Source organism: Echeneis naucrates, chromosome 22 (genome assembly GCF_900963305.1).
Source record: "Echeneis naucrates chromosome 22, fEcheNa1.1, whole genome shotgun sequence".
In the NCBI taxonomy this organism is placed as follows: domain Eukaryota; kingdom Metazoa; phylum Chordata; class Actinopteri; order Carangiformes; family Echeneidae; genus Echeneis; species Echeneis naucrates.
The window spans coordinates 10,140,725-10,155,474 of NC_042532.1; the positions used below are offsets into that span (position 1 = coordinate 10,140,725).

General features: G+C 40.9%; 1 protein-coding gene across 3 annotated transcripts in view; it reads right to left on the bottom strand.

Moving 5' to 3' along the window:
• ttll5 (tubulin tyrosine ligase-like family, member 5) overlaps positions 1 to 14,750 on the bottom strand; it is a 45,154-nt gene that overhangs the window by 10,291 nt on the left and 20,113 nt on the right. For 2 of the 3 annotated variants that reach the window (XM_029494516.1, XM_029494515.1), the window contains exons 20-29: positions 14,292 to 14,440; positions 13,758 to 14,013; positions 12,696 to 12,813; positions 12,088 to 12,234; positions 11,902 to 11,993; positions 11,636 to 11,784; positions 10,788 to 11,369; positions 10,497 to 10,684; positions 8,505 to 8,644; positions 1,510 to 1,708 (exon numbers count right to left, since the gene is read on the bottom strand). In XM_029494516.1, the coding sequence (XP_029350376.1) occupies positions 1,510 to 1,708; positions 8,505 to 8,644; positions 10,497 to 10,684; positions 10,788 to 11,369; positions 11,636 to 11,784; positions 11,902 to 11,993; positions 12,088 to 12,234; positions 12,696 to 12,813; positions 13,758 to 14,013; positions 14,292 to 14,440 (2,020 nt within the window). The remainder of the gene's footprint in view (positions 1 to 1,509; positions 1,709 to 8,504; positions 8,645 to 10,496; positions 10,685 to 10,787; positions 11,370 to 11,635; positions 11,785 to 11,901; positions 11,994 to 12,087; positions 12,235 to 12,695; positions 12,814 to 13,757; positions 14,014 to 14,291; positions 14,441 to 14,750) is intronic. The other variant, XM_029494517.1, reaches the window with a different exon arrangement.

Below are 14,750 nucleotides of genomic sequence, written 5' to 3' on the forward strand. Positions count from 1 at the left end.
ACCTAGGAAAGCCTGAGGCATCCCAGTATACATAACAGATAAAAGTGCCAAGAAAACCCCCTGTGGAAGGCACCCAGGAGGAATCCTGATATCAAGTACCTTAGCTGGCTTGTGGCTCTACTCCCCTCGTTCTCAGATGTCTGAACTCCTTAACCTATCTATAAGAATGAGATAGGATGAGGAGCTCAGCTACCAGGAGTGAACTGTTCAAACCATGAGACAGAATGAAGTGGAAAGAAACAGAGAAAAGCAAGGGATTACTTTCATAAAGGGGCTGCGTAAGGCTGCCAGACTAAGCCAATATAAATATCACCTCAACTGCATTGATTAAGGGTCAACCAAGATGATGTCAGAACAACTATATTACTCAAGAGTGATTGGAAAAAGTGGGTGAATCCAATCATTCCACCCTTAAGCTGTCCCATGGTCCCATTTTCTCCATCCTTAAATTGCCCCCACAAAATCCTCTGGAAAATGAATAAATACACTCTTCCTGTTCAGATACTCTTTCAAAGCAACTGCACAGAAAGACGGAGAGGCTATCTTTTTTTCTCTAAACATTAAAATTATGCTGTGCGAAATGACCGAGACTTCTCTACCTTTCTAATCTCCCTCTAAAAACAGCCAAATCACATCTGTTACGGCTAGTCAGGCATGGCTAAAAGGTTTTTTGTCGCTACATTACTACTGCTGAGAAAGTCATATCCCGAAATTTTATTTGTGTTGTAAAGGGAACACAAATGGAGCTCAAATCTGATAGGAACTAAAATGGTATGACTTGAAACTCATAATGGACTCGGTTCCGGAGCCTCTCTCATGCTCAAATGCGCAGCATTCCTTCATTACTCACCTTCCAACAAAAGCCCAACCGAGTCACTCAGCCAAATGCTGTAATCTTGGGGTGAGAAGTCATGTTTGGCTCTCCAGGAATGGGCTTCTGTTGAGAAGGACGTTCCCACCAAACACAATTTGTTGGGCATTTTGGAAAGAGATTCTCAGAATTTCTTTGAAAATGCTAACATGAAAGCTTTTCCTTTTATGTGGGTGTATTTTGCACTGCTTTGGACGGCTATGAGCTTAGGTAAGGGGATATTTTGTGCAGACAAAAATATGAGGGGTTTCCTGAGTTATAACTCAATAGTTCTTGTACACACTGCTCAATTTTCATGTAGTGCTGATTTTCAAGTAATAAAAAAGCAGATGATGAGCAACATATTTTTGCTTAACCCTCTTAATCCTTATATGACAAGACTGAATTTGATATAGACACAAGTTATGAGGAAAGTAACTAGTGTCATCAACAAATCAACAACTAGTGTTGTCAAAGCATCCTGAAAAACAGAAAACAGGAAAAACTATTTTTTCAACAAAATAACCAAAGCCAAAGATTAAAGTTGAGATGTACCAGTTCATTTTACATTGTAGACAGGACACCTTTGAGGTAATTCCTTTCGAACAGTTAAATTGTTATACTTAGCATCCATAATATAACTACAAACCCATGCTTACCTGGTGTCTGCGGTGGCTCTGGTCCAGGAATTGTCGAGACTTAAGTTTCTGTTGTTGTAGCTGCTGGATTGCAAACTGAAGTTGGTAGCTTCCTTCGGTGGGTTGGTGGCGCAGCTGGGGGTTCACTCCTGCCGCCAAGCTATAGGCATTCTGCATCTGCCCATCCCAAAGGCCCTCCTCTTCCTTCTGTGGTTTGTGGCTTAAAGAAAAGAAATGGAGATGCAAGGTGAAAAAATTCAAATAAAGTAAAATACACCTTTTTCTAGAGTGAATCATGCAATCTGTTTTGTGTTGATGATATGAATGTGCATATTAAAAGTATCAGCTCAATGTTTTGCTATTCACACTTCGATTGAAACTGAAGACCTGAGAGTTTTACCTCATGCTGGAAACTCACCTTAAAGAAGATTGAGGAATTGCACACAGTCTTAAGTGCTACACAAGAAGGTTGATACCACTTTCAAGTCCGTCAGTTTAATAATAACAGCTCCCTGTTGTCTTATCTTAGAATTAAGACCAGGGATGTGGGGAAACAGCTAGCACTGAGATAGCTGCTCAGTGGATTTTTCACAACTTTGGACAGTTTGGACAGACCTGTTTCCACTCTTTCTGTAAGTGAAGTTAAGTGACTGTTGGCTCCATGTTCAGGTTTTTGGTCATGTGAGATGAAAAAGAATAAGAGTATTTCCAAACATGTCAAACTAATAATTTACTATACTAGAAATACTATTTATTTATTTATGTGTTATTCGTATACTGGCAGCTTAAAGATGTCCTGACAACAGACAGAAGACACCAGAGTGTTAAAACATTAAAATTATGCCATACAATAGTCTTAATATTTTCATCCTGAATATTTTTGCTCTATGTTCTCCCTCAAATAAAGCTACAACTGGCTCATAAACATGCCCATCTTAATAGCTAATAATTACCTGAGCTTGTGATCCAGTTGATCAATGTGGAACTATAATAGAAGTTTTTGCTACCAGGTTTTCATCATCAGTCATTCTACCGAGAAATGTGCTAGAAGCTCACTAACTCTCCTTTTTGCCTCCATGTGTTGACACTGTCAGCAAAAAGTAAAGGATCTCAGTCCATGGCTGCTGGACCCACAGAAGCCTCAAGTCAAAGTGTGCAAATCAAAGTTAAAGCAGAAGAGTAAGCCTGTGGCAAACTAAACTGAACTAAAAACCTTTCCTCGTTGCCTCAGTGCACCCCAAGCTTCACGTTCCATTCACATCAGAAAGCCACAAACTGGAAGGCAAACCTTTCGACAAGTCGCACGAGTTTGTAACTGGATTATCTCTCATTAGAACTAAGCAGTTTTCAGCCTTTTTTTTTTTTTTGAACCAATGAGTTGACTGGCCACTTTTCAAAAATGCTTAAATTCTGTCTTTGTGGAGTGTGCTGTGTATGAACCATCTCAGCCTAAAACATGGCCACAAAGAGAACTACAGCAAGATGCAAGATGCAAGTTAAAAGATGAAAGGGAAAAAACTGCAAGAGATTCATTCAAGTACAGTTGGAGAAATTGGATCCCTTGGGGGTCTTAATGACAAAAAGGATCTTGGAAATTCCTCCCAATACATATAATAACATTTGTCCATTGGTCTGGGGTAAAAGGAAAAACATTTCAGTCTTAAAATCACACTAACTACAATATTTTTAGAAACCAAACTAAGATAAGCTCTAAAATTAGATTTCAATTAGTCTTGAACAACAATTCACAGTGCGGGATAATAATCTTGTGTTGCTCCAGTGAAAAAATATTTCTCTCATGTTTGGCCGAACAAAGACACAAGGGATCTTGAACTCATGTGAACATGAAATCCGCACATGTATTTCTCAGTTCACATAATGGCACATACATTGCAAAAACAACTGGTGTGACCACAGGCCAATTCAATTTTTTCAGTTTCTGGAAACAAAGGCTTGTCTGTGAACCTCACAAGGCCAGAGATTCTACAATGCCAGGAGACAAAACAAGAACTCGTTCTTTGTTTACAGCAGTCATTTCCTTTAACTTGGCTGGAGTTTGCACACTGGACCACTGGGACCTTCACTGCTACCATTTTATTAGCATTCTGTGTAGAACGGGCTATTTCTCAGGTCTCAGTATATGCTTTCCTTGAGTATGTCACAATGTCACTTTAATACCCAAAGGAAAGATCTGTCAGACACAGCTTGTCAACACAAAACCGTGTAAAAAAAAAAAAAATACTAAAAATAAGCAGGAGGAGCTAGAGGTTAGTCAAAAACAGTAACCAATAAAATCGAGAAAAATGAGAGGGGAGAAGTTTCAGATCTGAGTTTCTCATCACTAGTAATTCACATGTGTGGAGCACTGACTATCTGGGACTTCCCTCCAGCCCGGACCTCTGCTCGTGGGAGTCAGTTTACTCCCTGCTGTTCTTGCCATCCTTTAATATGCTGATAGACCTTACTGAACAACTTACTGAACATAGCATTGCAAGTTGAGCACATGTGCCGCATCAATCTAACTGTGTGAATGTGGGAAAATGAACAGTATGAGTTAAGATGACATCAGGCCACAGAATCTCAAAGCCCTGCCTGTGTAAACATCAGCTGCTGAAGGAGTGTGAGGGTATTTCCATTACTCAGTGTTTGTTTACTATGTTTTATTACAACAACATGAAACTGAGGAGGGCCATCCTTTAAATGCAAAGTAGACAGTGATGCTGATGCTTTAGTTAGTTCAGTGGGATATGGGCTAGGATATGAGCAATATGGGCTCCTGAAGCAACCAAGTGTGTTTTAAAAAGCAGGTTTACTGAGTTATATGGACAATTTTGCCAAGTGAAACCTAGAATATTCTGATATCCAGTTCTGATTTTAACACTGAAATGAGACTAGACTAAAAGAGTCAAGGTACCAAACAGATTTCACTTCAAACAATAGAGACAAGTGAGCTACAAAGCTGGTGACAAAAAGCTGACTAACTAAACTTTGTGCTACTTAAGATGTTTTTAATTGTCATTTAAGCTAACAAGACTTAAATAACCAAAAGGTCAAAACCTTGTAAATACGGCTTAGTGTTGTTGGTCTATATCTAGTGGTCAGTGTGCTAGATTGGTAACACTGCAGGCTTGGATCAATCTCATCATACAACAGAACGATTGTGTGTTATGCCTGCAGTTAAATTATACCTTTCAGTCAGATTGAGAAATAAGGAAAGAAGGCACTTTAGCATCTTCCTAGTATCATATAAATCCAGGCATCTGGACAGGTAACAGTCTTATTTAGAGGAAACCAACAAATGACTTAGATTTGCCTGTGTGTGTGTGTACAAGGATGTGTGTACCAATAATGCTATGAAACTGGAGCTGGTTACAACAGCTACAAGAAAAGAATTCACTATAAAATTCAAATTAAATTTGAATTTAATTTTGTTTTTACTAAACACACACTACATTTACAAGCATATATATATATATTTATACAGATTACATATTACATACATCCCACAGTCCAAGTAATTTTTTTTTTTTTGACATTTAGTCCAACAAAGTATTTGCTGAGAAATGAAAATACTTTTCTTTCTAGTTGAATCAGTTTTAAAAAATGACCAATTTTTTTTGTGCTTTTGGAATAATTTATTTTCCATTCCATCTTCACTGACACCAAACTGAAGTTCAGACAGTCTCAGTCTAATTAAGTTTCTCCTGATACATTTTAATGGTGCAATAAGTGAGTTAAAAAAATGGCATTTTACACACCTAGTAGCCTGCTTTATAGGTGTGTCTCCACTATACAAGCTATTATCTATTAATCTAAATTCCATTCACATGAACTCCCCTTGCTCTTACCTTGAAGGTTCCCCTTCATCCCATTACCACAGCTGGCTCCAATCAATGTGAATAAAAATCTTCTTTTCTTTTAAATTCAAAGGCAGAGAGACATCAAACCACTTTGTCCCCCATCAAAGAAGTCTTACATTTTCACCAGAGTTTTTATGATTAGTTCAGTTGTTGGTTCAGCAAATGGGCTGTCATAAAATCCTTTGGAATGGTTTGTCCTTACAAAATTCAACCAAGTCAAACAGCAATCTGATAAAGTACTGAACAGAACTAAAAGTACCCTGAGTATGGAAGGGTTGTGGTATTTCTAAGTTTACTGTGCTGCAGTGAACACATAATAGTTTTGTGGTCTTTTGTAGGTACAAGAATAAAAAAATGAAATAGTCAAAAAGTTCATTCTAATATACTAATGACAGACTAAAACCAGTGACCTGTTGCTAAAATTAAAATAAGACAAAACTGGAGCTCCAGCACAAACTCAAACCACAGCTGTTGCTACCAAACCAAAACACCAAAATCTTGTTTATTTAATAAGTTGAGTAGAAAATAAAGGTAGAATTACCAGCTTAATACAATGATAGGGACAACTTTGGTAAGGTTACATAACAAAACAGAACTGGTGGTTACTTTAGAGGTTGTCGACTTGATTGTGGTCTGACTGTCTGTTGTCTGAGTTCACAGCTCAAGTTAATACGCAAGTATGCTGCATGGAAATCATCATAAATGTACTAGGAGGTCCAAGATCGGAAATCATTCTCGAGTTAAAGCCCCCCGGTTGTCAGCACACTGGAGTGAGGGAGCAGCTCTCAGAATGCTGATGCAGCATACCTGGCAGATCCTGGCAGCAGCACTTCAAAGAGCCGTACCACTCTTTGAAACCCATCATACTTCACCCCTGTGGTTGCTTAAAGAGCCAGTGTGCTTAACAGTTTCAGCATGTTTGGCACACACTGTCAGCCTGTGAACTGTGTGTGTGTGTGTGTATGTGTTGTGGGGGGGTGCTCAGGACATTCTGTTATAAGAAACAGTGCAGAGGCAAAATCAAGGCAATTTCTCCCAATATCTTATTAAAGACATTTCACAGCAGTAAAAGGTGAATGCTAAACCAAGGCCTGAGAGAACTAAGGTACAAGTGAGCTTTTTGTATTACAAGCCAGTGACAAATGGAAAGATAAATGAGATTTTTGGAGGGATTTAAAATAAGCTTTCTAACAAAAGACAGTGTATTTCTCCTTGTACACAAAGCATGTAGTAATATTTATTTTCTGATGAATGCAGTGCCAAAGCAATAAATGGAAAAGCAGAAATATTTAAAGGGAACAACAAAATTCAGAGAAATAATATAAGTTCCATCAAAGGACTAGAGCTCTAACCTGAAACAAGATATCAGAAGGTGATTTCTGGTTCTTCTGCATCTTAGAAAGGTTGTCCGAGGCTATCCTTGAAGTTATGAATTCTATTAAAAGTCTCTTTCTTAGTTTGTGGAAATAAAAACACTTTAAAAAGGGAAAAAGCCAGACATTCCTGGAATTCTCTGACAGCTCCATACACAAGAAAGGGCTTGGACTGGAAAAACAGAGTCCCAGATCAGGGCCAGGCTGTCTGAGAGATTGTCACTTGAGAAAAATTCATCGAAAGGTCAGCAGTGGCGCTGACCTCTCCATGAATTACATCTCCAATCGCCACTATGCTTATTATCAAGGCCTGGTATCAAAGACCACAATCATGTGATCATATTCCAGCTCCCATTCTCAGTGCAAAGGGAGAGGGGTGAGGTAAGGGTGAGAAAGGAGAAATTTCAATAGCTGCAAAAGCAAGAGCCTGAAGCCGACAGACTATGTGGGTGTTGACATCGCAACCCCTCACCACCACCTCCAGCACCCCTCCAACGCAATGTTTTAAGCTGCCAGCATGCTGCATACTTCAGGTGCCAATTCTGCAGACACTTAGCCCCGCAAAACACAATTGAGAAGGGAACAAAAATCCCATTTCCAGGCACATTGAACTAGCTTTACCAGAGAGGTGTTGGCATTCAGCAATTCTTTTCCAAAGACTAACAATCTTCAATCTAAAAATTTGTCAGAGACCATTAACAAATCCTTTAGGTTCTATTGAGTGTGACGAAATAGGCTACCAAAAACTAAATGTCTACAGTAAAGACCTTTGTAAAGTTAATCACACACAGAATCCTCTGGACAGTAATTTGGCCCAAGTGACTATTAATTTACACCTGAATCCATCAATGTCCCACAACAACACAATACTGCAATGTGTTAAATGTTTAGGCCTCATGGCCGACTTTGAAAAATGAGACTGGCAGTGTCAGTCTTCATCACCATAGCATATCAAACTCAAGGCCCTCAGATGAGGGATATGCTGTTTACCTTGGCAGTGAACCCCATTGAGACTGCAACGGACTATTCAGTCATATTGCACTTTTATCTGTCTCACATGGAGCTTATTAGTGGCTCACGATTTAATCTTTTTTTATGGCCTAGAAGAAACTTTTTTGAATTAATATTCATTCAAAAAAGTTTCTTTATATGATTATCTTCAGCCGCTTATCCATTTCCGGATCGCGGGGGGTGCTGGCGCCAATCCCAGCTCCCAATGGGTGAAGGTGGGGTACACCGTGGACAGGTCAGCAGTCTATCGCAGGGCCAACACACAGAAACAAACAACCACTCACACTCACACACACTCAGACCTACGGACAATTTAGAGTCACCAATTAACTCAAACATGCAGGTCTTTGGATGGTGGGAGGAAACCGGTGTACCCAGAGTAAACCCATGCAGGCACAGGGAGAATATGCAAACTCCGCACAGAAAGGCCCCAGGCCTGGGAACCGAACCCGCAACCTTTTCATTCTGGGGCAACAGCACTAACCACTATGTCGCCGTGCCAACGTATGTGCCGACATATATATAGATATATATTGCATATAAATGTGCAGCTTGTATAAATGTGGTGCAGAAATAAGAAGCTTCCACTGTCCGTAGAATGAAAATGGACTTCACTGTATCTATCTATATTATTATAAGTTCCTGTTAGGTAAACACTGGACACTAACAATATTCCCATATTCCATATCCACATATGTCCAAAGGGAACCTTTAATATCCCAAATGAACACTGTCCTTTGTATATGTTTATGCCACATTTCTTGAGACTCACCCAGTGCTGCTGATTCGATCTGATCCAGGGTGAACAGCCTTCACTGGCTCTTGGGTCGCAGGAGCAGTATGCTGCCCTTTGGGGTTGAGTGTGAAGCATTCTCTGCCCAGCATCCTGTTGGCCATGTTCAGATTGGTCAACTACAGGCAGAGGAGAAAATTTCTTGAAGATTAGTCAGCTTTTAACATTTTCATTATACTCATTATATTAATGCAGTTCTAAATCAATGTCAAGTCTGGTCTCTGCACTCATAAAATTTGCAATCAGCTAGTTCAAACTGTGCATAAAACAATGAAACTACATGATCGATAAATGCTTTTGCTTTGCTCCTCTAAACATCAACCACTTCATACTCTTTTGGGTGGGGGGCTGTTTGAAATATGTACACACAGAACATGGCACAGCTACTATCCACTCAGCACTGAACCCAGGTGGTCCCCTCCCCCACCTCCATTCCTAACAGAAAGCACTACTATGACTTGTCAGGCCAAATCTGTTTACAACCACATCAGTACCACTGTGGCAACAGCTCCTGTGTACAGCCTGGTACCCTGGGAATTTTGGTTGGTGCTGTAATCGAATGTTAGAATTAATCATACTGCGTGCTGTCTTATTTACTTTCTTTCCTACTGTGTAGCAGCAAATGTCCAATGGAAAAAATATAAACCTGCCAAGCCTTGTGCAGAAGGAAAAATATGTCAGTATGGTGTTACACAGCTACAGTAAGTGTTTAAGGTAGAGTGGTTGTACTGTGAGAAACTATTTGATCAAAATTAGAATATATTTGTACAATACTAATAGTAATTTCCCACCACAGGCCCAAAGTATGTATTGCCATAATCCACCATGTCTAAGGACATGCACTGATGTCTTAATAAATTTGGATATAGCAATAATATGTATACACTTGCTGGAAGATTAATGTTATCTTTCTGTATTACAGCACAGGAATATAATAACTTCACTGAATATATTTGGCCAAACATAAGGGCGAGTAATAACCAAAGCCTTAGTGGTCAACTTAGGTTATAGGGTGTTCTCGTTCACAAAATTCTCCATTTGGCTCAACGAGTGATTTAATGACTTTAAAACTGAGCCTTAAAAAATGTACTCTGAGCCTTTAAGTGCAAGACACTGGACTGTTTTACCCTGAAAAATAAACTGCTGCCATGACAAAGATTAACTATTCATAGGAAATACAGCAAACACCTCTCAGAGAGACAGAATAATGTGGAGTCAAAAGGGAAGTCATAAAAACCGGAGTCTGTGTGGTCTAGTGCCATCCCAAAAAACTTTGACAGAAGAAAAACAGTGAGGGAGAAGAGGAGGAAGAGGAGGGGGGAGGAGAGGTTGCAGGGCACCTCACATCGAATGACAAACCGGTGGGGAATATAGGAGAAGGTGGTGATGGAGCCAATGAAGCTGCCGCTCCCCTGCTCGGTGCCAATTTGCCACATTCCTCTATTTATAAGCATCAATTACCACAAAAAAGTGGCTGCTTGTTAAGTATCAACAGAAATCACTCCCCCCACGGTGCATCTGATAATGAGACCTCACACAGAGCTGAGGCTTGGTGTGGCTCACCACTGTTTAGGCCAGCCAGCTTCAAACCTTAGTTCCAGACTCACCCCCGCACCAACCCCAGCCCACAAACTGCAGGCAAGCTGAGGGCTGGAGGAGGAAGGTGCACGGCAAGAGGCGGCAGACCCTCTGGCTCCGACAGGTCTGCTGAATGAATGAGCAGCTAGATACCGCCCATCAGCATGGGGTCAGAGCCAGGTTTACACATCAACAAAGAAGTATCAGAGACCTCACAGTGAGAGACTACAGTAGAGGGGCCGCATTCATCTTCCTTTCGTGAACATTGCACAGATCAGTTTACAGTTGCTTAATAGCTGAGCATATTTTCTTATCCGAAAGAAACTTCCTGCTCCAGGTGGCTGTCACTACTGGCCCAGTGGGCTATGGAGGTAGAAAACCTAACAAACTCACATGTTGCGTTAGCAGGTTGATGTGACTGGAGCTGGCATAGTGACAAGCAACCTGCTTGTCAGCCAGTTTCTGCAGGGCTGATATAAAGGCCTGTTGGTTAGACTGGGCCTGGGCAGACAGCGCCTTTAAGTCCTTAAAGGCCCCCATTGAGTTTGACTTCAGCTTACTGGAACTGCTCTTCCTGTTTACTGAGAAAGAAAATCATAAACCAAATGTGAGAACATAAGAATGAACCTGATAACAAAAAGGTCAGCGTCACAAGAGCAGAGAAGCAGGAAGCAATAATTTTACCTTGGCCTGCAGATGTGGGTCTAGAGAGCTTTTGGCTATAGATTTGTGCAGCATTTGGGATTGAAGAGGTTGCCCCAGAGCTGGATGTAGATAAGGTAAAGGACTGAATCCTCCTGAGCACCTGGGTTGTTTGCCCACTTGAGTCCGTGTTAGAGCCAGTGGAAACAGCAGTCCGCAAAGCTCTCAGAGGTTGTGTGACCACAGGGGCAGATGTGTATGCAGGAGGGTTGCAAAGAATCTCAGCATGACAGAACTGAGACTTTGCCAGAGACTGCGCATAAGACGGTGGCTGAGGAGGCGGCGGAGGTGGTGGACAGTGAAGAGGCAGGGACGCTGGAGCAGGAAGGCAGTGCTGCAGACGGATATGTGTGCAGTCTAAAGACACAGGAAAGCTGGAGCAGTGCTGAGACGCCTGTACATCTGGCTGGGTTTTACCATTTCCAGCCACTGCCTGTTGTTCTTCAGACAGTGCACATACAGAGGGTTGACTCTCAGCGGCCTTGATGTCTGGGTCACTGCTGACTTTCCCCGTGGAGAGCGAGGACTCTGAAGCGCTGGAATCCTCTTTGGCCACAGGCAAAGCTGTTCAAAGAGGGAAAGAAGCCAGAGCTCCTTTATCATCAGTTAGCCATTCTTCTGCTCTGACACACATTTGTTTTCCCCCAATGAGTCCTAATCATTTGAAGCTGACCTCTTCTTCACCCCAGATGACTCATTCCCTGAACTTTTTTTTTTTTTGGTTTACAAATGTAAACAATTTCTGTTTACAGTGCCTGACTGATAAAATATTAAACATAAACCAGACCAACAGTCACAAAAATATGAAAGAAAGTATGGAAGGAACTCACTCTTAGACTTTTCATAGTCGCCTGAATGTCCCGGCGCATTTATTTCATGAACGTCTTTCTTAACACTCTTGACTTTTGTTCCTAGGAAGACTGTGGCTGATTTATTTTTCTGTGTGTAGAAAGTCAGTACTTCCTCCAGATCATTTTCACTGTTAATAAAAACAGGAGATGAATGTGTATAGCAGATTGGAATCATTCTTCACTCAGTAGCATATATAACTGGAAAGAGTCTGAATAATGGTGAGTGGGCTAGCCAATTCACTAACCTTGCTGCAATGATGTACTCCTGAAATACAGCGGGGTTAACACAGTGTTCCTTGCTGCTTTTCTCCTGTTTTTTCACCATGTGTTCAGTTTCCTGAAGAGATAAGAAAGAATATGGTTTACACAGTCTGCATCACCTCCAGGAATGTTGTAATCTTTGGGTAAAAGTAGTGTCTGGGAATGGGCACCTTGTTGTAACAGTGGATAAACTCCCCTAACTGGTGGGACAAGATGCGTCTGCGGTCTTGAAGGGGTAACTGGCGACCAGGCAAGACCACCTTAATGTCTTGTTGAAGGTTATTTGCTGCTCTTTTCAGAAAGCGAATCACCAGCTCCTGTGCAGACAAATGAAGAGGAATTGTTCTCAATGGTATCCTTTAATCACTGATTCAGCATATTGCAGTCATTCTGCCTGTGTGAGTGAGTGTGTGCTATCTTAAGGCCATTTAAAACACCAAACCCTTTTAATTTAATGGGCTAGAGATCGGCTGAAGTTTGTATTCATTTTCCTCAAAGGTTTGAGGTTACTGTTGATGATGTATGCAATTACAATACAGGCATTCCAATCAGGCTCACTTTTAGAGAGACCACGTTTTCCCTCTATGTGGCCACAAATGCATCTAACTCATCTCAGATCAAGCCAGGGTACAGAACAATAATGAAGGAAAATGTGGCATTTATATATATATAAAAAAACACACACATACATACAAACATACAAAGGAAACAATACTCCATGATATTCCACGCTCCTCAATTTGTTAGGAAGGGGTGATAAAAATGGTTATCTTTGTACCATTTGGTCGTTGTCCTTTTCGGGCCAAGTTGGAATGGTGCTTGCTCTGCTCTCAGCTAACAGTCTTCGCTGGACACGCTGCAGGTATGAGGAAAAGGCCATTCGAGCCTGTATCTTACTGCAAAATGCAAAGGAAAGAGAAGAAAACTTATCATGAATTGCAGATGGAAAATAATGGAAAAACAATTGACACAACAACAACTGACGATAAAGGTTATATTCTGGGTCTTAAGCTAGTTTGCGTCAAAGTGACAGCAAAGACTATTTTGTTGCACTATAATCTGTGGAATCAGTGATCGATCTGTTACAGCAATAGAACAAATAAGCATACTCATTCGACATTACTGAGATATCATCCAGAACAAGAGAGAAATCAAAAACAGATATGTACAGTATCACTTGTTGAAACACAATGCATCTTGTTCTGTAGAATGAAGAGCTGTCTTCAATGCGCAGGTGAACTTGGAAAGAAAACTGTCAGAACATTGTTGTTGGAAAGAAAAAAGTTTTGGAAATAGTTGTCTAACACAAACAATGATATGCTGTACTATAATTTCATGGCTTGAAGCAATCAGGAATTTTTACAAAGTCAGACATGTTATTGTCATTCCTGCTCAAATTATGATTTCAGGCACACTTTTAACACTTTTAATAGGGGAGTATCGCCTTTGCGGTACCTAGCAGTGTATACAGAGACTGCAAGGGGCTGTCTGAATATTGCTTCTGTTCTAAATGAAGGGATATATGAAAATATGAAATGTTTTATTGGATTTGAAATAGCTTGGATAGCTTATTTGTCATTCTATGAATGGCCGGTCTTACAGCATCATTATTTGAAGTCTGCCATTTTAACTTGCCAAATGTAACGTCATCCATTTCTGTTACTACATGATAAGTAATTAGTAATTAAATAAATCTTAGCCAAACAACTTTTCATCTGCTTTGCTGGGAACAAAAGCATTTCTTCTTCTACAAGATGGTCTTGAGGGAGAATGGAATTCTATCAGGGAATAGGATGAGACAGTCAGCCAAGCTGAGCAGCAGCCCAGAACACAGACTGACCTGAGGTCCCAGCCCTGCTGAAGGATGTTGAGCAGGTTGACTTTGGGCCTGGCATTGAGTGTGGTTGCCTCTGAGCTGGATGGAACCTCGCTGTGGCAGCACTCCAGTGGTGTGACCACTTGTTTTCTGTGCTCTGTGACCAAATCCTGGTGTGAGACTGGCTCAAGAACTTGCTTCACCTCCTCTCTTTCCTCCCGAGTGCACTCCTCTCCCTCCTGACTGCTGCTCTCAGTCAGGGGGGGCCTGGATTGCTTCCCTGAGGTATGCAACATTGCAAGAACAGACAATGTCAGTTGCATCACTGGCATTTTGGATTAGAGACACAGAGACACTCAAAATAGGCCTTTTATTGTTGCTGCAATGAAATGAACTCATTCAGAGTCATATTTGGCCAACCTTACCGTGACACAGGGGAGTTATTTATTGGAACCAAAAGTGTATTAGCATGCAATGCTGTCCCACTTAGCTACACTCCTCTCAGTTTTAGAAAAAAAAAGCTGCTTCCTGAGCTAAGGCAGAAAACATCAGGCTTACCCGATTTTTTCTTCCCTGCAGCAGAGCGATGAGTCAGGTGGCGCTGTCTCCTCTTACGCGCCTCAAGAGACAGCAGCTTCCTCTCATACTGAACAACGTGACAGCCATGGATGGCGTCCACCTGCAGCTGCACATTTCCATTCACATTCCTGTGAGACAGAACAAGAAGTGTCAACACAGTGGTAATAACAACAACAATTATGATTTATATTTATATTTATATCAACAACCATTACAAAGTACTTCAAAGAGTAATACTAAATGAAGGCAGTTCTGAGAAAGATCAGTGTGGTGGAGTAGCTTGTCCCAAATTTGACATGACAGACAGTGATGGTCCAAAGGAGAAAGGATAAACAGCAAATAATAATAAAAGTGGCTGAGGTCTTGCAGCAACACCCATCTCTGTAATCTGGCTACCTAACAAATATGGAAAAATCATAGATGAGCTTAGTTTGGGTC